Consider the following 24,881-nt stretch of genomic DNA (forward strand, 5'->3'; position numbering starts at 1 on the left):
CATCATATTACGAGTCAAACTTCCCCTAACCTGCACGTAAAATCTTTAAGGAAAAATATTACTCTAAAGCCACTGACTAGAGGCCAGGGTTATCTTACATTATGCCTTTGGTTGTTGACTACCACCAACTTATAAATCCATTCAGCATCTTTAGGGATCAGAGGTAATACAATGGGTAGAGAAGAAGCCAGGTAATAATTCACTTTGTGGAGGATGTCTGTTCTATCTTATTCCTATTAAGATAACTTTCTTTTTGTGTCTAGTCACTACGGAGCTTGAGTTAGGGAGAATCTGGGGAAATTTCAGCTACCTTTTCTAGACTGTGCATTGAAGCAGCCTTAGAGAAGAGGAAAATGTGATTCTCATTGTGATCTCATTTTATTTTTGCTCCATTCATGGCCCTGAGGCAAGGGCAGTGAGTTGCAGGAAAAAAAAAAATCAACACAAAAAAACTATTTTGCTTCATAGTCTATTTAATAGATGGTTTTCATCACTTTAACTTTGACCTTTTTTCTTCTTTCACTTCCCCCCAAAATTGTGAATGCAGAAAGACGCTTGCTGTGGATCTGCTCTGCTTAATGTGGTTGGCAAATGTGCTTAATGTTGGCAAACGATTCCTGAGTTGTTGTCTGCTGCCCATATGGCATATCTCCAAAAAAACCACAGTAGATTTAACATTTGAGAGACCATGTGCACAACCTCTTCAATATCCCCATGCAAAGCAGTACAGTACCTTAATCTGTTCTTCCCTACTCTACACCCCAGGGATACCATTCTTATTTAGGCTTCACCAAAAGTAAAATACCAAATCAAAATCATACCCAGAAGCATAACTTTTGATAAGTATCTTGGATATGGGATTCATATCAACATAGCCAGATGAATAGGAGGGAAAGAAACCATTAAACCAGACAGACAAATTGGCATTGGGTATGGAAGCCCAGACTTTTCCTATGACTGCCTCTGTATATATTTTCCTTAAGATAACACAGAATAATAATAATAATGTTGGTATTTGTTAAGCGCTTACTATGTGCAGAGCACTGTTCTAAGCGCTGGGGTAGATTCAGGGGAATCAGGTTGTCCCACGTGTGGCTCACAGTCTTCATCCCCATTTTACAGATGAGGTAACTGAGGCACAGAGAAGTTAAGTGACTTGCCCACAGTCACACAGCTGACATATGGCAGAGCCAGGATTCAAACCCATTACCTCTGACTCCCAAGCCCGTGCTCTTTCCACTGAGCCACGCTGCTTCGCCAACAGATGAGGCCCCAGAGAGGTTAAGTGGCTTGCTCAAGGTCATACTACAGGTAAGTGGCAGAGTCACACAAGAATCTGGGTCTCCTACCCTCCGGCCTGATATCTTTGCATCAGACCACGCTCAAAAAGGATTACCACCTTTACCAGAGAAGTGAAGCGGTGGACGAAGATATCGGCTGCCTCAATTTCCAACAAATGCCCAGCACTCACAAAACAAAACTCAGTGATGACTTCTGTCAGAGAGGCACTGTTGAATGTTTTCCAAAATACAAATGCAAAATATCGCCATTCTCTCTTCATCATCGCTCTGAAATACGATATCTCCTAAACTATTTTACCTTCTGTTACCTTGCCTGGAGGCAAGGGACTCAATTAAATGAGGTTCTTTCCAGCTGTATGAAACTACATTTTGTGGTAGTCTCTGTAGACTGCGCTAATCACATAAAATCCCTTAGATAGTTACTGCAAGAGGTATAGAGGGCCATATCATGAGAACTTAGCCATATCCCACATTTGTGTAGAAAAAGCCTTCTTTGGGAAAGGCATTTTGTCAGAAGAAGACCCAGGGCCACTTTGCCAAGTCACCAAGAAACAAGATGTGCTGTTTCCAGTGTTGTGAGAATATGCCACAGGCATGAGAAAGATAGCACCTGAGGGGAAAAAAGGCAGTCATCATCAATGTAAAAAATGATGGCAACAGGGGTCAAAAAGATGAGAGAGACAAAATACACATAAGGGATCTCACCTGTTCCCTGAGATATGTCAAAATGTCTCTACTCTGATAGCTAAAACACAATGCTGTAAAGCTAGAAATTACCATTTTTCTGCCCATGATAGGCATTTCACAATTAATGCCTGAAAGGCACTTTGAGGATAAAAGGCATACGAGCATTATGTTTGACATCATTGTTACTGTGGCACCATGTGCTTTCAAAAGCTCTTGTTCATCATAATAGTACCTGAAGTTTCGTACCTCGGCCATTTTTCTCTTGGCATCGGCTTAGTTTATGCTGTAATATATCACTCACAGAAACCTATCTTTGAGAATTAAGTGCTTTATTCTTTCATGATCCTAGACTGGGCATGGAGCCAAAAGCAAAAGACTAACTTGGGAACTGAGATGTCTTTTCATTTTTCTTATAACCTTCTTTTTGGGGGGATAACCATTGACTGGAGAAAAAAATGTTAAAATAGCTGATGAATCCTTTAAATTGTGGACAGGGAATGTGTCCGTTCATTGGTGCTCTGTACTCTCCCAACTGCTTAGTACAGAGCTCAGCACACAGTAAGCGCTCAATAAATACTACTGACTTGTACATAATGGCAATGCCCATATACAATTGGACTGCAAGAAAGTAATAAAACATGAACAAGCAATTGCTTCATTTTTGTCATTTTATCATTCAAATCATTACGGGATTATGGAAAGGATGAAATAATCTTTTCCTACCTTAATTTACCCTTTCCAAAAATACATTAGGATAGATGTGAATTTGAATTTGGTGCTTCCTAACAAGGGCAATAAGTCAGAAAATCTTTTTTTCCAAGCATCTTAACTTCCATAAGCAAAAAGCAAAGAAAATTTAGTCTCACGGAGAAGGTTTACTGAGTTACCATGAATTATTTATGAGGAAAAATCCCTTTTGATGCTTTTACAAAAGTTTGATTTACAAATTGAAAAATCAAACTGACACTTAAGTGTCCTGTACAAATCCCTGATCTTTAACAATGCTCTGGGCATTATAAATATATTTTTCATGAACATGGCAATAACAGTTCTATAAATAGACTTTTTAAAAATAAAAACAGCTTCAGGCCATTGTTTTACACATAACGGGAGGAAGCTGCCGGAAATGTCAGAAAGCCAAAACTAGAAAAAAAAAAAGAGAAATCCACTTAAACCTTACATGTGAAGTCATTGTTAAATTTTAGCTTCATTTTTCCTTTTTTTGTGTTGTTATAATCTTCAAAAAAATAATATTCGATCAAAAGCCTACACTCCAACTGTTGAACTGTAAGATCTGGTTACCCTGTCACTTACAGATCTTGGAGAGTCAGCAGTCCTGAAGCAAGGTCCACATAGGGGAAAGCCAGTATCTAGCTGAAAAATTTCTGCAACAGCAACCACGTGACTCTTAATGGACTTCACAAAAACTGCCTCATTAGTCAGCTAATGAGAGAGGAGAGCACTTTTTGTCACAAAGCAAGCCCAGAATGCCCGAAAACCCCTGGACTAAGGTGCAGAAAACTGGTTTTTTAAACAGATTTTTATTTTCCCCTCTATGGACAACTGTAGACTTCTCGCCAAGGAGAATAGTGTCCCTGTCTGCTCCTCTAAACCTACCTCGATCTACCAGGTGCTTGGATAGTCAAGAAACACTATTGATTGAGTGATTGATAATGTCCTGATTGGTGAGACCTCTATGGTGGAACATGGGTAAGCACAGGGTTGAAGCAGAAAAAGTGTGAAATGCTTTCTCCTAAAGGCAGCTAGGCTCACATTAAGATTCTCAGAGTAGCCTCTCACTAGTGGTGGGTAGCTTTAAAAGTATTTTTCCAGTAACAGTAGGCTGTTGGTCCACAAAGATTTGATCAAAAAATAAGTTCTTCCTCTAGAAAAGTATTTTCTATAGTTGCATATGGCTTGCTTACAGTAAGCGCTTAATGAAGACAATCATCACTATGACTATCAATCAATTATTCAACTCTATTTACTTCCTAAATCCTAGTGGGTTCAAATGAAACTGAACCATTCTCTTCCTTCTCATGAGGGACTTTATCAGATTCATGCATTCATTCATTCATTCAATCATTTTTACTGAGCACTTACTGTGTGCAGGTCACTCTACTAAGCGCTTGCAAAGTACAACTCAGCAACAAATAGAGAAAATCCCTACCCAACGGGCTTACAGTCTAGAAGGGGAGACAGACAACAAAACAAAACAAAGCAAGCAAACAGGCATCGATAGAATCAGTGTAAATAAATAGAATTATAGATCTATACGCATCATTAATAAAACAAATAGAATAATAAATATGTACATATCCACCCAAGTGCTGTGGGGAGGGAGGAGCGGTAGAGGAGAAGGAGGGAGTAGGGGCGATGGGGAGGGAAGAAGGAGGAGAGGAAAAGGGGGGTTCAGTCTGGGAAGGCCTCCTGGAGGAGGTAAGCTTTCAGTAGGGCTTTGAAGGGGGGAAGTGTGCTAGTTTGACGGATGTAGGAGGGAGGGCATTCCAGGCCAGAAGTAGGACGAGGGTCAGGGGTCGACGGCGGGACAGGTGAGAACGAGACACAGAGAGGAGGTTAGCGGCAGAAGAGTGCAGTGTGCGGGGTGGGCTGTAGAAGGAGATAAGGGAGCTGAGGTAGGAGGGGGAAAGGGGATGAGAGTCACTGGCGGTTTTCGGCTCTTGTAGAATGAAAGTCATCATCGTGGAGATGCTGCATTTCTGCTTAGCCAGGTTTTTTGGCTGCAAGATATTCATTCCTTAGTAAATGCATAAACACTGTAAATGTAATCTCTGTATCATAGTTATTACTAATTTGGAAAACTACATGGAGCCCCTCCATTCTTACTTTACATGCACAGAAACTAAGGCAAGAAAAATGCATGCAGCGACTAGAAAAATCTGAACAAAGTCAGTGCAGAAAGAGGATTACAAGTCAAAACGCATGAGAATGGCTCAGTCACTAAAGCAATGCTGGCTGCTCAGGAAATACTGAACTTTTAAGTAATAGATAATTACCATAAATATTCAAGGATCACAAAGGGGGGTCTGTGTGGGGGCGGGGGGCTTACTTGTTTTCAAGTAGAATGAAGTTGATCATTTGGGAATCAGGTGACACTGATAGTCATTCTAGTATAGTATTTGGATGGTTTTATAGATTTCCTGCCACGAAATTGACCTCAGTATGCAGGAATGTATCTGGGAGAGACTTACGATTTCTCAACAAAGATTAGTAAAATCTTAAAAATGCCACACCCAGTTGGAAAACTTCAAATATTTAGGAAGGAATTATCTCATTTCTTACCTTATTTTGATCCGTCCAGTAAAAGAAAAATCCCTGAGGGTCAGTCTTCAGAATAATTGGGGTCACCACGGTGGAATCCTGGAAATGGAAAAGAAAACCCACAATTTTTAATAAATAAAATGCAATATAAGTGTTCTATCTTGGAGACTTTCTATTGGAATGAATCTCATAAGTAACAGCTGACAAAAGGTAACTTTAAGGTTTCATTTACTCAAACATGTTACCACACTACATTAATATGTATCCCTATCCTAAAAAACAAAAGCTGATGACAACTCACTCTTCCTTACTATAAAGGATCTGTACTAATATGCTGGCCTTTAGGTTCACATACGAGAGTAACAATATGTACAACTATGATGTAAAGTTATTTTCCCTCCAAATCTGTTTGCATTGAAGCACTTTCTTTTGCATTTGCTAATCACAACCCTTCTGTGATTTTAAATATTGAAAATACATTTATGTAGCCTCATCAATTTGAAGGCATATAGATGTATCACAGCGTTGTAATGGCTATTCTTCCATTAAAATGGATGTTTCTTTCTATCTACTAACCAGTCTCAGATCTAGTAAAGCTTTAGAGTGCTGCAGTTTCCAAGGCAACAGTAAATAAGGTCATTTTCTACATATCTTTTAAAAACAGACTTAATTGATTCCAATTTAAGTGGCACATAATATAAATTTGGATAACAAAATTAATAAATCATATAAGTTCCTTTTAATGTCAAGGATAAATTCAAAGGCAAGATGGCATGCATTATAATTATAATATCAACAAGGTCTAAAATACAACTGGGACAATTTTAGAAGAGCATGTCATCAACACAAGAGAAAATATTTTCATCAGATCTGAATTCTGTTTCCAAGTACTAACCTACCTATTACTATAGATGCATGAAAAAGAAATAAATGACCTATTCATTTGCATCTTTTTATGCATGAAGATTCCAACATAATAACGTTATACTTCTGCTTTCAGGAATTTGTTAAAATGACATAATAGCAGGGAACAATTTAAAAAGAGTAGAAACAACTTTGGAATTTATGCCTTTATTCAGGAGGTTCAGATCATTTATGTGGTGCCACACTTTCTAGGAATATCCCCTATGAATGGAATTTAATCATTGATTTCAAAATGTGGAACTGTATTGGCTTTTCCTGTTGAGGATGGAGTCTCCCATCAAGAATGATGAATGAGCTTCAGTCCAGATATTTCAGGATCAAGAACAGGAATGATGGAAGTGATTCTAAAACTAGTGGCTTATTCAGTGCCATTTGCACTCCCTACCAGTGATGTTCCCACAGAAAGGCACAGATCACATATAGGCAAGGATGGTTTGGGTTGCTTTGTTGACACTGGGCTATATCATCTACATCCTCATCTACAATGCCTACCTCACTAAAATCTCCTTTTCCTTTTTTAAGGAATCTAGTTTAAACACCTTCTCATTCTTCATCACCCTGCCCTGCCCTACTGCTGCCCTTTTCCTTCTTCTTCTATCTGCCTCTTCAGCATTAAAAAGTTAAAAACAAAAATCAGAACTGGGTGCATTTAGTTAACAGAGTAGGTTGGTGGGATACAAATTCATTGCTTCTCTCTCTGTAAATTTTTAAACACACTTCCAAAATTTACCAATTAGTTTTTCAGACATGATAGTGAATTTCATAGAAAACTGAGAAAATAGATTTGTTTTTAGTTTATATTGTTCTTAAAATAATTATGACAATTACTGAGTACTTACTACATGCTAAATGCTGGGGAAAATACAAGGTTAGGAGAGCAAACTGTCTCTCCATTCACAAAGTTCACAATCTATCTTATCCCACTTTAAAAGTGAGGAAATTGAGGCCCAGAGAGGTTAAATAACTTGCCTAAGATCATACAGCAAAACAAAAAGTCCCAGTTCTATGCTTTTTCCACTAGGATAAACTTTGAGACCTCAATTATGAGGACAGGACACACACACACCCCTACTCACACACACATCAAGCTTCTGAGATTGCAAAACATTACCAAGACTATTGTTTCAAAAGAAGAATCAATCAGTCAATCAATGGTATTTACTGAGCACTTACTGTGTGCAGAGCACTGTTACTGAGCACTTGGGAGAATACAATACAAATGCTTGGATAAAGACAGACTTGATCCCAGCTGATAACTAATAAGTTTACAGTTTCATTTTTGAGTTGAAAAAAAATGAACATTTACTCAAGCTTCCCTAGAAAATTTATGAGAGAAGAGGCACCAGGAGAGTCACTCTTTGGTGCCCCTTCCTGAAGTGTAAACTTACTGTTGCTTTCGCATCACTGTGGGCAACACCACTATACTCCATTCATTCATTCAATAGTATTTATTGAGCGCTTACTATGTGCAGAGCACTGTACTAAGCGCTTGGGATGAACAAGTCGGCAACAGAGAGAGACAGTCCCTGCCGTTTGACGGGCTTACAGTCTAATCGGGGGAGACGGACAGACGAGAACAATGGCACTAAACAGCGTCGAGGGGAAGAACATCTCGTAAAAACAATGGCAACTAAATAGAATCGAGGCGATGTACAATTCATTAACAAAATAAATAGGGTAACGAAAATATATACAGTTGAGCGGACGAGTACAGTGCTGTGGGGATGGGAAGGGAGAGGTGGAGGAGCAGAGGGAAAAGGGGAAAATGAGGCTTTAGCTGCGGAGAGGTAAAGGGGGGATGGCAGAGGGAGTAGAGGGGGAAGAGGAGCTCAGTCTGGGAACGCCTCTTGGAGGAGGTGATTTTTAAGTAAGGTTTTGAAGAGGGAAAGAGAATCAGTTTGGCGGAGGTGAGGAGGGAGGGCGTTCCAGGACCGCGGGAGGACGTGACCCGGGGGTCGACGGCGGGATAGGCGAGACCGAGGGACGGTGAGGAGGTGGGCGGCGGAGGAGCGGAGCGTGCGGGGTGGGCGGTAGAAAGAGAGAAGGGAGGAGAGGTAGGAAGGGGCAAGGTGATGGAGAGCCTTGAAGCCTGTCTCAGAAGCCCTTAACCTTGGCATTCTCCTCAACTCATCTCTCTCATTCAACGCACTTATTCAATCTGTCACAAATTCTGTCAATTATCCCTTCACATCCTTAAAACCCACCCTTTCCTCTCCATCCACACTGCTACTACACTGATCCATGCACCTATCATATCTCGCCTTGACTACTGCATCTGCCTCCTGGCCTCCCGTCCCTCCCCATTCCAGTTCATAGTTCACTTTGCTGCCTGAATCATTTTTCTGAAAGAAACAAAACAAAACAAAAAATCAACATTCAGTCCATGTTTCCCCACTCTTCAAAGATTTCCAGTAGTTGCTCATCTATTCTCCCAAGCTCTTAGTACAGTGTCCTCTGGACTCTGTGCTCGATACAAAGGACTGATTGATAATAAATTGTAAGCTCATTATAGGCACGAACCATTCATTCATTCATTCACTGGTGTTTACTGAGCGCTTACTATATGCAGAGCAGTGTACTAAGCGCTTGGAATGGACAGATCGGTAACAGATAGAGACAGTCCCTGTCCTTTGACGGGCTTACAGTCTAATCGGGGGGAGACAGACAAGAACGATGGCAATAAACAGAATCGAGGGGAAGAACATCTCATTAAAACAATGGCAAATAAACTGAATCAGGGTGATGTACATCTCATTAACAAAATAAACCATGTCTACCAACTATACTCCCATTGTTCTTGTCTGTCTCCCCCGATTAGACCGTAAGCCCGTCAAACGGCAGGGACTGTCTCTATCTGTTGCCGACTTGTTCATTCCAAGCGCTTAGTACAGTGCTCTGCACATAGTAAGCACTCAATAAATACTATTGAATGAACAGTACAGTGTCCTCTAGACTGTAAGTTTCTTGTGGTCTGGGACCTGCCTACCAACTCTGCTGTTCTGTGCTCTTTCAAGCATTTACCACACTGAACATCACACATAGTAAGCGCTCAATAAATAGCACCGATTGCCATGCACACCGTAAATGTTTGAGAAATATCATCGAATGATGGATTAGATCTCAGTGGCCACATATGGTTCAGTAACATACATAAATAACCATTCAAAAATGCAACACATTGTCATTTTTGAACATACCTCCCAATGATCTTTTGTTTAAATATCATTTGAGTTAAAATGATAGGGGAGTGTTTTAAAAGCTATTACAACTCGGGATAATAATGAAAGCATTATTTGAAGTTATCCAAAGGATAATGGCTAACATTTTGGGAAATTTGTGGAGAACTGGGAGATGACTGATCAGAAGATTGCCCTGGAAAGAACAAGGGCCTGGGAGTCACAGGACCTGAGTCCTAATTCAAGTTTCACCAGCTGTCTGCAGGGTGACCTTGGGCAAATCACTTTTATTTCTCTGTGCCTCAGTTATATCACCTTTAAAAAGGGAATTCAAGCTGTGGGCTTCATGTGGGACACGGACTCTATCCGACCTGGTTGTCTTGTACGATCTTAGTACGATGCCTGGCACATAACTGCTTACAAATACCAAAGAAAATAGTTTGTATATACACTAGAGCTTAGGACAGTGTTTGGCACATACTATGAGCTTACCAAATACCATAAAAAATTAGAGTGACTATGCTTAAAAAAGAAAAGAGAATCAACCCTAAAAATGATAGACCTGTGTACCAGAAAACACAATGGAAATCTGGATTACAAAATAAATTTTGCAACACCCTGAAGACAACAGGGATTTGGATTGCAGCCTACCCAGTTGTTAAAGAACAAGATTCTTATTTGATTTCTTGGGGAGGCAGATATAGAGGAGAGGGGGACAAAGAGGGAGAGCACTATCAGTCATATTTACTGAACGCTTATTATGTGCACAGTACTGTACTGAGTGCTTGGGAGAGTACAATATACCAATATAATAGGCGCATTCCCTGCCCAGATGAGCTTACACTCTAGAGGGGGAGACAGTAATATATATAAATAACAGATAGGTACATGAGTGCTGTGGGACTGGGAGGGGATGAATAGAGTGAGCAAGTCAGGGTGACAAAGAAGGGAGTGGAAGAAAGGGAAAAGAGGATTTAGAGAGGGAAGGCCTCTTGGAAGGGATGTGCCTTCAATAAGGCTTGGAAGTTGGGGAGAGCAATTCTCTGTCGGATATGGAGAGGGAGGGCGCTCCAGGCCAGAGGCGGGTCGTGGGCAAGAGGCCGGTGGCCAGATAGACGAGATCGAGGTGCAATAAAAATGGGAAAGAGGAGAGGAGAAAAGGGAAAGGTGAAAAGGAAGAAGGAAGAGAGAAAAATAAGAGGAGAGTGGTGAGGAAGAAGAGGTGGGAAAGGGAAAGGAGGAAGAAGAAATGAAGAGGGAAAAGGGAAGAAAGGGAAAACAATGCCAGTGGAGGACGGTGACAGAGAGGGAAGGAGAGAGTGAAATGGAGAAAAAGAAGGGACTGTGAGCCCAATGTGAAACAAGGACTGAGTCTAATCTGATTTCTCTGTAGCTATCCCGCTGCTGAGCACAGTGCTTAGCACGGAATAAGAGCTTAATAAACCATGCCAAGAGGGATGGCTGAAGGGTAAGAGGAGAGGAGAGGAGAAGGAAAAGGTGCAGAAAAGGCAGTCTGAAGCTAGAGAGGCTCCACCACTGCTCCAGGCAAGGGAAGTTTACCACTCCTCTCTGAGTGGTGCAGATCATAATACTGTGTTCTGGAAGAATTTTTCTTACCACTATTACTAATTCTTTGGCCAGTTGGCTATTTCACCATTTGTGAATCACCCTTCTTCCCAGCTGCCTGCAATCAGTTAACCGGGCAGCCACTGGGTATGTAACTCATCTATTAACTACGCATTTCATGGGCACATTTGTTTTAACCGCATCAACTATCAACTAACAGCATATATAAAATCAAAAAATAAAAACTACAATTTGCAAAAAAAAAAAGAAAAAAGTGAGTTCCACTGGCTTAAATCGCAAACCTATTCCCCATTGCACCCTCTGGGATTATTTTTAGCACCGTTTCTATGGAAAGAAAGCTCGTAAAATCATTACGTTCAGTCGTCCTGAATAACTTTGTATTCTGCAAGCACATTTCAATAAAATCTGATAAAAGGCCAGTTCATCCAAATTAGGCATGACTCCTCAAAATTTCATGGTACTATGGCCCTGGGGAATTGTTTTTATATTAGAAAACTGAAGCATGATATTTGCAAAAGTTCCAGATAATTCATATTAGGAAGCACCAGCTCCTTTCACATATTTGCAAAAATATATTTAACTGTGCCATCGTATCAGATCATCAGACCAATGTCTCTCGGGGAGAAATTAATAGAACATTAGGATTCACTAGTGTGGGTGCATGACAAAAGAACTGCCATTCCTTGGTTTTTGTTGTAAAATGAGAAATTGCATGTGATGCAGAGAGAATAATTTTTCCGGTGGAATTTACTGCATTTCAACTCTTCGCTGCTCTGCCGCTGACATCTTTCGTGACCTTGGGCGACTCACTTAACCTCCCTGTGCCTCAGCTTTCACAGAGATAATAATACCCGCCTTAATTTTCCTCCCAGAGATATTTGGAATTGGACTTTAAAACGTTTCGTATATAAAACGATCTTTCATTTTGAAAGGTGTGCTCTTGATAGTGAAAGCCATCCAAGGTGTAGCTGATATGACCACTGCAAACAGCGATATACTCTGCTCCTTTATGTGCTCATAAAGATTGTTCTTTTCTGAGCCTGGCTCATATCGAGCCTGTCTCTGCTTTCCAGCCAACTCCTTGGTATTCCAATCTTGATGAATCCTTCTCCCAGTTCAGGCAACCCTTTTCCTGATTAATCAGTCAACTGTATTTGAGTGCTTACCGTGTGCAGAGCACTGTACTAAGCCCGCAAGGCTGGTCTGTACTCTATGATGGTCTCTCAAGACCGATACTGCATCGAACTGTTCGAAACTGCTCTTCTAGGTTTTTTTAGTTGTTTAATCTTGTCTTCCCTGCTTGCAGATCGCCCCTTAAGAGTATCAGATGATTGTTGCTTGTGGTTCCTGCTTTCATTCTTCTCACCTGTGATTTTCAATTCTTCCAAAGTTTTCTTTTTTTTTTTTTTTTTTTACAGTTTTCAAGAGCTTACTATGTACCAGGTACCGTTCTAAGCACTGGGGTAGATACAAGCTAATCAGGTTGGATACAGTCCATGTCCCACATAGAGCTCACAGTCTTAATACCTATTACACAGAGGACATAACTGAAGCACAGAGAAGTGCCCAAGAGAAGTGACTTGTCCAAGGTCACACAGCAGACAAGTGGGGGAGCCAAAATTAGAAGCCAGGGCCCTCTCCCAGGCAGGTATTGAATATCATTCTACTGGAGAAGTGTCTCGTCTTCACAGTTACAACGCTCACAGGTAGGAAATGGAATTAGACAGTGCTCTGTTTCTAATTCAGTCCTGATTTGTTCCAAATCAGTCCTGAGGAAAAAGTCGCCAACTGTTGACCCTGTGACTACCTCCTAAGCAACAAGCAATGGCATAGCGCTACCAGGATTAGTGCCCGTGTCCTGCCAAAGACAAATAGGAATGGAGAGAAAGAAAACATTCTATAAGGCTCTGCAGAGGCTCATTTTAGCAATTCTAGAATCTGACAAGCTGATAATCTTAAGAGATTTCGACGCATGGGTGAGTAGTGATGCTGAAATATGGGAAAAAATGATCAGGGCTCCTGGGACTGGAGAGATAAAAAGAAATAGTTTACCTTCGCTTAAGGAATGTGCCAAATGTCAGCTCACAATCATCAATACGATCTTCCACCTCCAAGACAGCAAAAGGCTTTTTCCCCCCCAAAACAAGTTACTGTCACCCCTATCATTGTGGCCCAGAAAAAAAAAAAGCAGTATGGACTAGTAGATTGAGCACGGGCCTGGGAGTCAGAAGGACCTGGGTTCTAATCCCGGGTCCACGACATGTCTGCTGTGTGCCCTTGGGCAAGTCGCTTAACTTTTCTGTGCCTCAGTTACCTCGGGCAAAAAACGGAGACTGCCACCCCGATCACTGCGGCACAGAAGAAGAAAAGCCGCGGGCCTGGGATGCAGAAAGTCGTGGGTTCTAATCCCGGCTCCGACACTTGCCTGCCACGTGACCTTGGGCAAGTCACTTAACTTCTCTGTACCTCAGTTACCTCACCTGTAAAATGGGGATTGAGATTGTGAGCCCCACGTGGGACAAGGGACTGCGTCCAACCCCATTTCCTTGTATCCAACCCAGCACTTAGTACAGTGCCTGGCACATAGTAAGTGCTTAACAAATACTATAATTATCGTTATTAAGAGTGTGAGCCCAATGTGGGACAGGAACTGTGTCCGAACTGGTTAACTTGTATCTACCTCAGTGCTTAGAATAGTGCTGGGCATATAGTAAGCACTTAAGTACCATAATTATTATTATTATCTATAAAATGGAAAGTAAGACTGCGAGCTCCATGTGGGATAACCTGATTAGCTCGTATCTATCCAGGGCCTGGCACGCGATAAACGCTTAACTACCATAATTATTTTGTTTTTTTAAAAAAAGACTAGAGTTAAAACCAGCTTCATCTTGAAAAGGGAATCTTTACAAATGGCAAGAGCACTGCACTGATCTTCTGAATATGCCTTCCACCACTGATGGGGACTTTAGAAAAACAGAAAACCTGCCAAAATAGGTTTACCTCTACCTCTACCTCTACCCTTTGAGGAGTAATTATGTAGTAAAAAAAAAAATGCTAAAGGACTTGAATCTAACCCCATTTATATCAAACTCTATAAGGGCCCTAGGCCCAAGAGGATTCCCCAAGCTTTTCCTTGAGTTCCATAGCACTTTTATAAGCCATTCTTTGCTCGATGATGCATCTAGGGATCTGGAATATACTTCTGATCCAACAAGACACTCTCCCAACTTTGTAGGATATCTATCTACCTGTATGCACGGGTATATCAAATAACAGTAATAAGAAGGTATCTGTTAAGCATTCACTATATGCCCAGCACAAAATAATCAGGTCTGACCATCCCTGTCCTAAACAGGACACATAATCTAAAATGAAGAGACAACAGGTATGTAATTCTCCTATGATAGATAAGGAAACTGAAGCATAAAGAATTTAAGTGACTTGCCCAAGGTCACAGACCAGACAAGTGCTGGAGTGGGGAAAGAAATCTTAGGTCACCCGACTCCTAGGCCTGGGCTCCGTCCACTAAGACACAGTGATTCTCATTGCGTGTTTCTAGTTATCTATTATATATGTCCTTCATACTCTAAGATGCTGCTGCTAAGGGCAACCTTCGTGTGTGTGAGTGTGTCTAAAAGGACTTTACTGTCCATATTTGTGTTTGCAGTACCTGATACTGTTTTCACTTTTGCCCTCCCCTTAGTTCTTGTTCCTTAGAAAGCTTCTGTTCATAAATAGCTTCCTCCTTCCTCGATAGCAGCGTGCTGTGCTAGTCTACTCTGTGCCAACTGACTTTCAATTTTCAACTGAGATGCGGCATTGACTGCAGCATGGAATTTCTGTATCTTTAAACGTTTCCCCTTGCCCTCCTTGCTTTTGGTTTTCCGACTTCTGCTCACCATATAGCAACTGCTTGGGTATATTACTGTTTTTTCATTCTCTTCAGAAGTCACAGCTAATACAGCTGCGTTACGGTGAGCATAGCTACAGTGGCAGATGACTGAGTCGGTCTTAGGACCTTGATGTTGGTAATCCTGTTTTACTATTTCATGGAGAGGGTAGACCGTTACAGATACCGACGGAACCGCTCCGGGAGCTGGATATGACATCTAAGGAGAATGCGGAGCTAGCAACCGTAGAGAAAACTGGACAACATTACAATTCCGTAAGACCTTCGGTTTAGTCCACAGCTTGATCTGGCAATTTCCCAAAGGATGTGCCGGCCTTCTGGATTTAATTTTCTATTTCCTTGTTGATCATTACGCCATTGGTCAGTGTGATGTCGGATTTCTATGACAGTTCAATGAAAGCATTTAGGCCAGTGCTGTCAATATGGATTTTGGTAGTGTGAATGGCTTCCTTTGTGTAGGCTGATAAATCGTCCTAGTTTTCTTTGGACTTATCATCAGCCCATAACACCTGGCTGAATCAAGCCCAGTCATACGCACACAGCAATTCTTCTATGAATGTCTCTTGTCAACTCAAGTCTGTTGACCTGGAAGAGTTTTCTAGATGAGCGGAAGCATATGCGAAGATCTGCATTCAGGTCTCTCGCTGTATCTTCTGACACGGCTTCATAGAATAACTTGATTGAGAATGGCTCCGATAGGCATCCAAGCTTTAATTCCATTGGCGATGGGGAATGGATCAGACAGGGCAGATCTGGCTGGGTCACGGCCAATTATCATGAAGTGATCTTGGAACCTTAATGGACTTTTGGGGTTGCCAAATATGGAAAAGAATTACCGTAATTCAGACTGACTGATGGGGTCAAATCCCTTCACAAGAGATAGAGGTCTTGGTGACGCTCCATCACTTGTCTGCCCGTGTGACCTTGAGCAAGATACTTAACTCCTCTGTGCTTCAGCTTCCTCATCTGTAAAAATGGGGATTACATCCTACTCCCTCCTACTCAGACTGGGCAGGACCGTGCCCATCCTGATTATCTTGTAGCTATCCCAGCACTTGGCACACAGTATGCACTTAATACCATAATAATTATGCCCACTGAACCACCCTAAGAGCTTAAGCATTTGGTTAAATACATTCGTCTATAGCCAATCCTGTTGAGGACTGCGCTGACCACTGATCTTGTGCCATTCTGCTTGCAGTTGCATGGTGGCATCTTTGTGATTAGGTGGCACTTAATCTGTGTTCCGTATGTCGAGGAAGTGCTTGTGTAACTATTTAAGCAAGGCGACTCCCTCCATGTTTATAGGTTTCAGAGGCATCAGACACAGGAGCTTCGGGTGCTCTGTTGTGGTGACAATTCATGGCTGAACAAAGTCTATACCTCAGTTTAGGACTCTGAGATGGTCATCCAAGAAGTGCTGCTTCCTGATCAATATGTTCTTGAGGGTTATACCCCTGCAGATGTTTACTGTTCCCTGAATATACTGCAGGTGCAATATACAGCGCTGCCATATAATACTATTATCTCCCACCAATTCAAGTAAAACCAGTTCCTTTGTTAACGCTATTCATTTCTACTCATCATGACCACAACTATAGTCATAAAGAAACAAAAATATAAACCAAACATGCTGGTCAGAGTGCTTCAAATCAAAAAGAGATGCAAACTTTAAGTTTATGATAAACACTGAATGCTTTCCGTTAAGAAAAAAAAAAGAACAGCCTGGTCCTTGAATAAATGTATTAGGTGAATCATTCTGGGCAATTTAAGAAGTGTAACCCAATCAACCTTTTCAAAATATCAAATTAACAAACCAAACATGCACAGACAGGGATTGTGTCTGCTTGTTGTTATAATGTACTCTCCCAAGTGCTTAATACAGTGCATAGCACACAGTAAGCGTTCAATATGATTGAAGGAATGAATGAATTTGCGTATCCCAGATATGGCCAATATACCCATATAAAAGAAGCCATTAATAGTCATTCAGTGGTTTTCATTGAGCGCTTTCTATGCGTAGGGAACTATACTAAGCGCTTGGGAGGAGAAAATGCAATAGAGTTGTTAGACCGAAACCCTGCCCACAAAGAGCTAAGCACCAAACACTGTACTAAGCACTCCGGAAGATCCGAGATAATCGGGTCAGACACAGACCCTGTCTCCACAAAGGGCTCACAGTCTAAAGAACCACGGCCCTAAAGGAAACCAAGCAATAATGGCATTAATAAACTCTTTCTATTCACCATTTTAATCACTTTTCCATGAAATTTTATATTTGTAATCAACATTCTTGGGGTATTTTCATGTAACATAGGCTGGTATTTTCTTTATCCACTGATTTGAGTAGAAAAAGACCTGAAAAGCATAGCAAATGGATTCCAGGCAATAGTTACTAAGGGCAAGATGGCAAAAATTTGTGTGCACATGAGTTTTGTGATTTCTATTCGCAAAGCTGCAAGAATCTAAAAATAGATATGGTAACGTTACAGCTGGCATGTTAAATACAGTTGAATAATGAGTTTAAGGGAGAACTTTGCATCAGTCAATTATTCACAATAAAATACCTTATCGTTTTACTCAGCCACTATTGACCATAATGAAGCCCTTCTTAGAAATTAGAATGGCTGCTTCTAATCCTAAGCCATACCTAATTTCTAAGCACCGATATACAGGTTACTACTACAAAGTATGAATGCAAACTGTTACCATTAGGTTGCAACGTCATCAAAAGTAGCTGCAACCTGACCACGACTAACTGATAACCGAAATTTCTGAATGAGAGTAATATAATTTAAAAGATGATCAGGATGATTAATGTCCACATGCGCAAAATACAACTTATTACCAGAAAAAATACGAAATAAAAATCTATAATGTAATATTATCAGCTGCTTGGGAAAATCACATAAGGCTTTTCTGTACCTCAGTTTTCTTATATGTAAAATGAAGATTAAATTACCGTTATCCCACCCTCTTAGCCTGTGAGCACTAAATGGGACTGCAACTGTACCTGACCTGAGTATCTTGTACGTTCCCTGGTGCTCAGTACAGTGTTTGGCACATAGTAAGATCCTAGAAAACACTCCTACCATTACTATTTTTAATTCATTACAGTCTCAAAATTAGCTTGCTTGTTATGGCAAGAAGTCCCTAGAAAGATTAGGCACCAGTTTATTTTCATAACTCCATTAAATGGCTTCCTAGATTGGCTATTCTTGTCTTTTCTGCCTACATAGATCTCGCTGGTTCCACATAAGCCCCCGGGGGAATCGCCCGTTAACTTGGATAGCAGGAGAAACATGGTATAAAGGAAAGAATTTATCGCCATTTGCACCCTGTCACACAATCACCATGCATGCTCCCTTTCCACTCAGACTTCTCTACCCCCTTCCAATGCTATTTCTATCTTCCTTACATCTCTCTAAACTCTCAACTCTGGTCCAACATTACCCACATCAGTGATTCTCAGTATTTACTCCTCCTAAATTATAATAAAGGTCTCAGTTGATACCATATTAAGGAAGCCTACATATTCAAAGACTATTTAGTATGATGTTGATTTATTCCCCAGAGTACATCAAAGGATAGCAAACATTATTCAAAATAATATGGGAATCAGTGATGCCTAGTGGGAAGAAATCTGGCTCCACCACTTACCTGTGCTGTGATTTGGGCCAAGTCACAATTTCTCTGTGACTCAGTTCCTCCATCTGCAGAATGGGGGTTCAATACCTGTTCTTTCACCTACCTAAATTGTGAGCTCCATGTGGGATTTGATTATCCTTCTCTCTACCCCAGCACTTAATACAGTGTTTGGCACATAATAAGCACTTACATGCCATAATTATTATTATAACATATTCTTTACTACAATCCTGGCAATTAGGCCAGAGCTATAAAAAGGGACATTCTGAAAGTCAGTTTATCCTTATACCAGGAAAAGCACAAGGCAGTTTAAGATTGGGAAGATTTGGGCAAGGGCTTTTTTGTTTTTATTTTTATATCATCATGCTGCCTGCTGTTAAACAGACATAAATCCCATTTTCAAGTATCAATACGGTAACCGGTATTATCTGCATTTCAATATGAAATATCTCAAGACTTGAGAAAGCAAGAGAGCAAGTCAGCGGTAGTGTTCTTATTTATACTTCTACAACGAACCAGCAAAGAGGAAGACTTATCCCCGATGAGCAAAGGGGCCTACTCTTTACAACGCCACCCCTCTGCCATTCCACCTAAACTCTCAGAACTGACCTGGAGCACGGATGGGGAGACCCAAGCCCAGAGGGCCTCTGAGAATCAGAGAAGCATGGCATGAATCGGGTTTTCTGTACTTGATTTGGGCACAGGTCTGGAGGTGTGAGGTTCCACTAATTATAGTTGCAGTCTCAATGCAATAGGGGTGAATTGGGGGATAAGCTTTAGGCTGGCTTTAAATGGAATCATGGCTATAAAGGAACTTTCTATTGAAACGTTCCATGGGAAAATATCCAGTGCTTGATGTTGATCACGTGCCAAATGTTTCGGAAGAGAAATAAACCAGTACATATGTTGTGGGTGCTTTAATATCCATATGTTCCACCCTTTGTTAACACTGTTTGTTCCAAATGATTATTTCTGCCCCGCTGAAGGGAGTTTTCCAGATAAAGGCCTCCGGATTGGCTAACCGTGGATCAGATTCCCTACCATGGCTTATCTTTGATTTGCGGGCTTTCACTCCTTATAGACAAATGACAGAGATGGGGCCAAAAACGATTTTAGTCTAGAAGGACAGTTCAATTTGAAATGTCTTCTCTCACCAAGATCACCGATCTGTATGACACCACTGGAACCCAATCTGGAACTCAGTCATTCTAGATTGCAATTTTCAATAGGAATGGAGAGCGACAGTCTTTCCCACAGCTCAGTACAATTCCATTAAGGTCCCATGTCAGAGAGAGGGATGGGAATTGTTGCAGCTGATCATTCTTCTCCTAAAAGGAGGCACAGAAGTAATAGCCACAATGGGAAAGGTACAAGATTCGTTTCGGGGATTTACTCCAGCATCTATTTCTTTAGGATTTAGAGCGCAGCCGAATACTAAGAAAGCAAAATATCAATAGAGTTCTTAGATTATGCTACAATTCATATGGCTTAATACCAACAGGCCTGCTTTGACTCTAAATCAATTTGTTGTCTTGCAAACAAACAAGAATGAGTCCTGAGTTGTATTCCAAACTAATGGTTTGAATACATTCTGGGCAGCTGAGGAGAGTGGTAAGAAGAAAAGGGTTTTTTTTTTTTTTTTTACAACTACAATAATGAATGAATAATGGATAAATGATCAAACACCTAATAAATACAGTGTGCTGGTATCATACTACACTTTCAATAGTAAAAGATCATCAGTTCTAGTCGTCGCATCAGTAGGACTAAAAATTACACTGCCTTGACAGCACCTTAGTAACCTGTGAAAAATCAGCTCATAGATCTTTGGATATAGGCACTCCCTGAGACCATTTCAAACGGTATAAATGGCCTCAAGTTAAGGGATGACTGCACCTTTTTTCTTATTATGGTATTTGCTAAGCACTTACTATGTGTCAGGCACCGTACTAAGCGGAGGAAGGAGTAGATACAAGCTAATCTGGTTGGCCACAGTCCACGTCCAACGCGGGGCTCACAGTCTTAATCCCCATTTTACAGATGAGGTAACTGAGGCACGGAAAAGTGAAGGGACTTACGCAGGGTCACACAGCAGACATGGGACAGGGCTGGGATTAGAACCCAGGTCCTTCTGACTCCCAGGCCCGAGCTCTATCCACTAAGCCATGCTGCTTCTCCAATTTGCTAGATGGTAAAATCCAGGGGGGTAGAAATCAGTGCATGTTCTGTACAGAGAAAGAGTTCAATGGCCACCAGATAGGTCTACCAGCTCTATTATATTGTCCTCTCCCAGGGACTTAGTACAGTGTTGTGCACACGGGTGTTCAAACAACACTGACTGGTCAAATGGTGACACCACAAAATTAATCAGGTTACGGAGAGAGAGTGCATTCACCACCAGACAAAGGCTGGTCCTGAGGTCTACAGCGAGGGCTGTGGGAATTGGCCCAGATGGTATCTGCACTGAACATGTACTATCTACATGTACTATGAACTGATAAGACCATTCTTGCTAAATTCTGAATAATCACTACAATTATTTAGGAGCAAGGGACAGGTCACTGCTGGTGGCCTGCATGCTGGGGGTACAACTGGGGGAAATTCAATTTATAGGTGATACGTGAGGGGCAAGATTTGAACTCACCACCGTCGCAACGATCACAAACAGACAAAAAAGTCCAAAAGAAGCACTATGAGATCCTCGTGGGCAGGGACTGTCTACCAACTGGAACGTACTCTTCCGAGCACTTAATCCAGTGCTCTGCACACGGTGAGAGCTCAGTAAATACTAAGTGAAGACTAGTAAATTCATGGAGAGAAACAAGTACAAGACGATGAACTGACTGGCCGTGTGTGAGTACCACAGCAAAAGAAACTAGGCGTCACAGGGAACCAAAGTTGACACGAATAAACAAAGTAATTTATTTAGGAACCATGAGGTATTTCTTCCATTAAATTTAGAACAGCTCTGACCCCTTGAACGTATCTTCATAATGTAAATGGCAGGGAAAAACTGAAAGCCAAGAAAATAATTAAAACAAGAGAAAGAGAAAGTTCTAGCTGTGCTTTATGTTTTAAAATGACATTGACGGCAAGATTTTATCCTGCTAAGACTTTATCCAAGCAAATGGGTGTGGCTAAAACTAAATATGCATTCAACCATCCATTCCACACTGCATGAAAAGATAGCTCTTTGGCACGCTGATGTACTCTACTACCTGAAGGTATACCCGCTGCCGCATTCAGAGTTAAATGAACGGTGAAGAGTTTTCAAGTATACCAAAACACACGCTAGAAGTCAGTAACCACGCTCCGTTCATTTGAAGACTGGCAAGAGGGAAGGGGCATGAACTGCAGAACGAGGAATCGAAACCAGATGTGCAAAAGAACACTTGGGCATGCGGATTAAATCCTGGAAGACCAAATAATCTACTTCCTTGAAGATCTTTTGAAAAACAGGATCATCACGCATTCATTTAGGAAAGTCCGGGGCAGCCTTTCTCAAACGAAGTACTGGATCTGCCTTGAAGGGATTATGAGATTTTTGGAAGGGGAGGCGTCATGGAAATGTGGACTATGAACCAGGGCTGGGTCAGGACAGTTAGCCAGCCTAGGCAAAAGGAAGAGATATGGAAGGTAGTTGAACAAAGTTGCGAAGCAGTACGAGGAAGAGAGAACCCTATCCAGATAGCGGCCTGGTCAAATGCCCAGTTTGCCTCTATGGGTAAAATGTATATTCTGCCCTGCTGTTTGCTGATAGTGGCATCATCCTTCCTTGATAAAACTATCACTGTTCTCCTTCCTGCCCCACAGCTGGCTCTCCATTTTATCTCTTCATCTCCCATTATCAACTTGTCCTTTACCCCCTCAATTTTCCAAGGAGTCTCTTCTCTTCTGGAAAGATGCTATTCTATAGTTCTACCCTCCTCAGCCTCAAGAAGACTTTGCACAGCTTTTTCTGTGGATGTTGAAGGCGCAGAGGTTGCAGAGACGTTCATGGAGAGGAGTCTTATCAGAAAGCACTGAGATAACTTATGAAGACAACCCCTCCCTCCCCCCAGGCCCTGCCCCGGGCTTTTCTTTTCCCTTCGGAAACTGAAGTTCTCGTAAAGTGGTATATCCTGGACTTTTTACCTGATGACAATTCAAAAGGAATTTAGCTCTTATGCAAAGAGTCCACAACACAACAGATCCCAAATAATTTAAAAAAAAAAGTCCTGTGGTTTAATGCTTTATTGAGGAAGAGTTTCTAAGATTTCATTCAGGAACTCAGAATATTGCAAAAGATCAAATGGAAAGTGAGACCGGGAGCCCCACGCGGGCCAGGGACTGTGCCCAACCCAATTTGCTGGTATCCACCCCAGCACTTAGTACAGTGCCTGGCACATAGTAAGCGCTTAACAAATACCAACACTATTATCATTATTATCAATCAAAAACCCCCTCCCATACAGATTCAAAAGTCACACATGAGGATTAGGTAGGTTTGGTAGTATATGTTAAGAGAAATGTACATAATAGATGGCACTCTTGATTAATTCCAGAATCATCTGGGAAGTCTGGTCTGTCTCAAAACGGGCCACCGCTCTTCACACCCGCACCTCAGTTCAGCTTCCAAACCCAATCACCTGCCGGGGTCCTAATTCTTTGACTAACAGAACTACTGTGTGGGGCCCACTGATTCTTAGAACCAGAACGCTAAAATAGAGAAAAGCGCATCTAATTCACAAATTCCTTCCCTTTCAAAGTGGAGGTCTGAATACTATTTTATGAGTTCCTGCAGAGAAAAAAATCAAGAAACCCACGGAAATTCTTTAAAACTTACTGATATGAAATAATTTCAGAATTTCTTAATTTGCTCAGACTCCATGCCACTGGTATTTCTTCATTAGTGATAGTTCAGCATTTCTGTCATTCTTATCCTATGAGTAATCTACTAAGGAAGAATGTATGAAAGTTTACGTAGGAAATGTCAATTCGTTTCATGAACTGATCTCGGCCATAACTAAAATATTTAAGTACTTCGTAAACTGTGATTTAAATCCTCGCCCTGGTACAGAGCCAAGCGATTTAGTCGATGGGACGCGTAAAGGAAACTGTAGAATCAGTTTTCAAAACACCTACAATATCAACTCTGTATACGTTTCCCTACGAGCTTTGATAATCATTACTACCTTTCAAGGAAACAATGGCATCACTGTTTGTTTTCTCAAATGGATAAACTAAACAAACACTCACATAATTGAACAGAGCCAGTACCTGGAATGCTTTAATAGTCATGCGTTAACTGTTTTTCAACAGCAGAAAATAGTTTCGGGAAAAGAGAAATGTCCCCACGGATATATTTTCGTTTACCGAGTGGAAACATCTTATTAGCGGGAAGAGTATCCATTCTCCCGCAGAGGTGCCTAACTTTTTCTGGACCCGCTCGATCTGCACGCCGTCTAAGGAACTTACTGAATTTTTCCTGATAGAATGCAGAGTGAAAGAATGAATGAAAGAAAAACGCCACAGAAGTCCAGCCTTCTGTTGTGACTAAATCCCGGAGAGCCTCGGAAACCGAAGATAAAGGTCGATGCCAAACGCCCGGTCCTTGACGGAGGGCAACTCGGCTAAGGCGATCCAAGTCTTCGAGGCTCTAACGTTCCCACTTGAACTCCGGCCCGCCTCCTCGGCGACCCCCACTAAGTCGTGCAGGTACACAGCGGGGGCAACTTGAGAAGCAGCGTGGTTCGGTGGAAAGAGCCCGGGCCTGGGAATCCGAGGTGATGGGTTCGAATCCCAGCTCTGCCCCTTGTCAGCTGCGTGACAGTGGGCGAGGTCACTTCCCTGTGCCCCGGTGACCTCATCTGGAAAATGGGTATTAACCGGGAGCCTCACGGGGGGCAACCTGATGACCCCGCATCTCCCCCAGCGCTCTGCACAGAGTAAGCGCTTAACAAATACCAACATTATAACTTCCCAACGGAGAGCATTTCCACACTCTCACGGAGAAACCTTCGAGCTCTCCCAAACGCTTGGCATCCGTCACGCCACTGGCCCTCCAATTCCTCCTTCTGTCGATCCCCTCTCCCCCCAATTTCATGACCCCTCTTCTGGGGTGGGGGGGGGGACCCCCACCCCAAAAGATGCCACCTGAACGTCTGGGGGGAGCAAACCACCTGTGGCCCGTTGGCTCGATTAAAAGCAGCGAGCTCTCCGGGTTCTGTGAAACTCGGGGCATCGGGCGGTGCTTGATCTCTGAAGGAGTTGGGGAGAAATGAGAGCTGTGCAACCATCTGGAGACTCCTCATTTGGGGCGTGCACTTTGCCAGCGGGTGGAGAGGTCCATGGCGTCAAACAGGAGGCCGTCGAGGCCCCTGA

The 24,881-nt window shown here is 41.8% G+C and overlaps 1 protein-coding gene across 2 annotated transcripts in view; it reads right to left on the reverse strand.

Annotated features, from left to right (window-relative positions):
* The window catches only part of PLCB1 (phospholipase C beta 1), a 457,205-nt gene that overhangs the window by 431,869 nt on the left and 455 nt on the right, over positions 1-24,881 (reverse strand). For both annotated transcript variants that reach the window (XM_029071936.2, XM_029071937.2), the window contains exon 2: positions 5,292-5,369. In XM_029071936.2, the coding sequence (XP_028927769.1) occupies positions 5,292-5,369 (78 nt within the window). The remainder of the gene's footprint in view (positions 1-5,291; positions 5,370-24,881) is intronic.

Source organism: Ornithorhynchus anatinus, chromosome 9 (genome assembly GCF_004115215.2).
Source record: "Ornithorhynchus anatinus isolate Pmale09 chromosome 9, mOrnAna1.pri.v4, whole genome shotgun sequence".
NCBI classification, from domain to species: Eukaryota; Metazoa; Chordata; class Mammalia; order Monotremata; family Ornithorhynchidae; genus Ornithorhynchus; species Ornithorhynchus anatinus.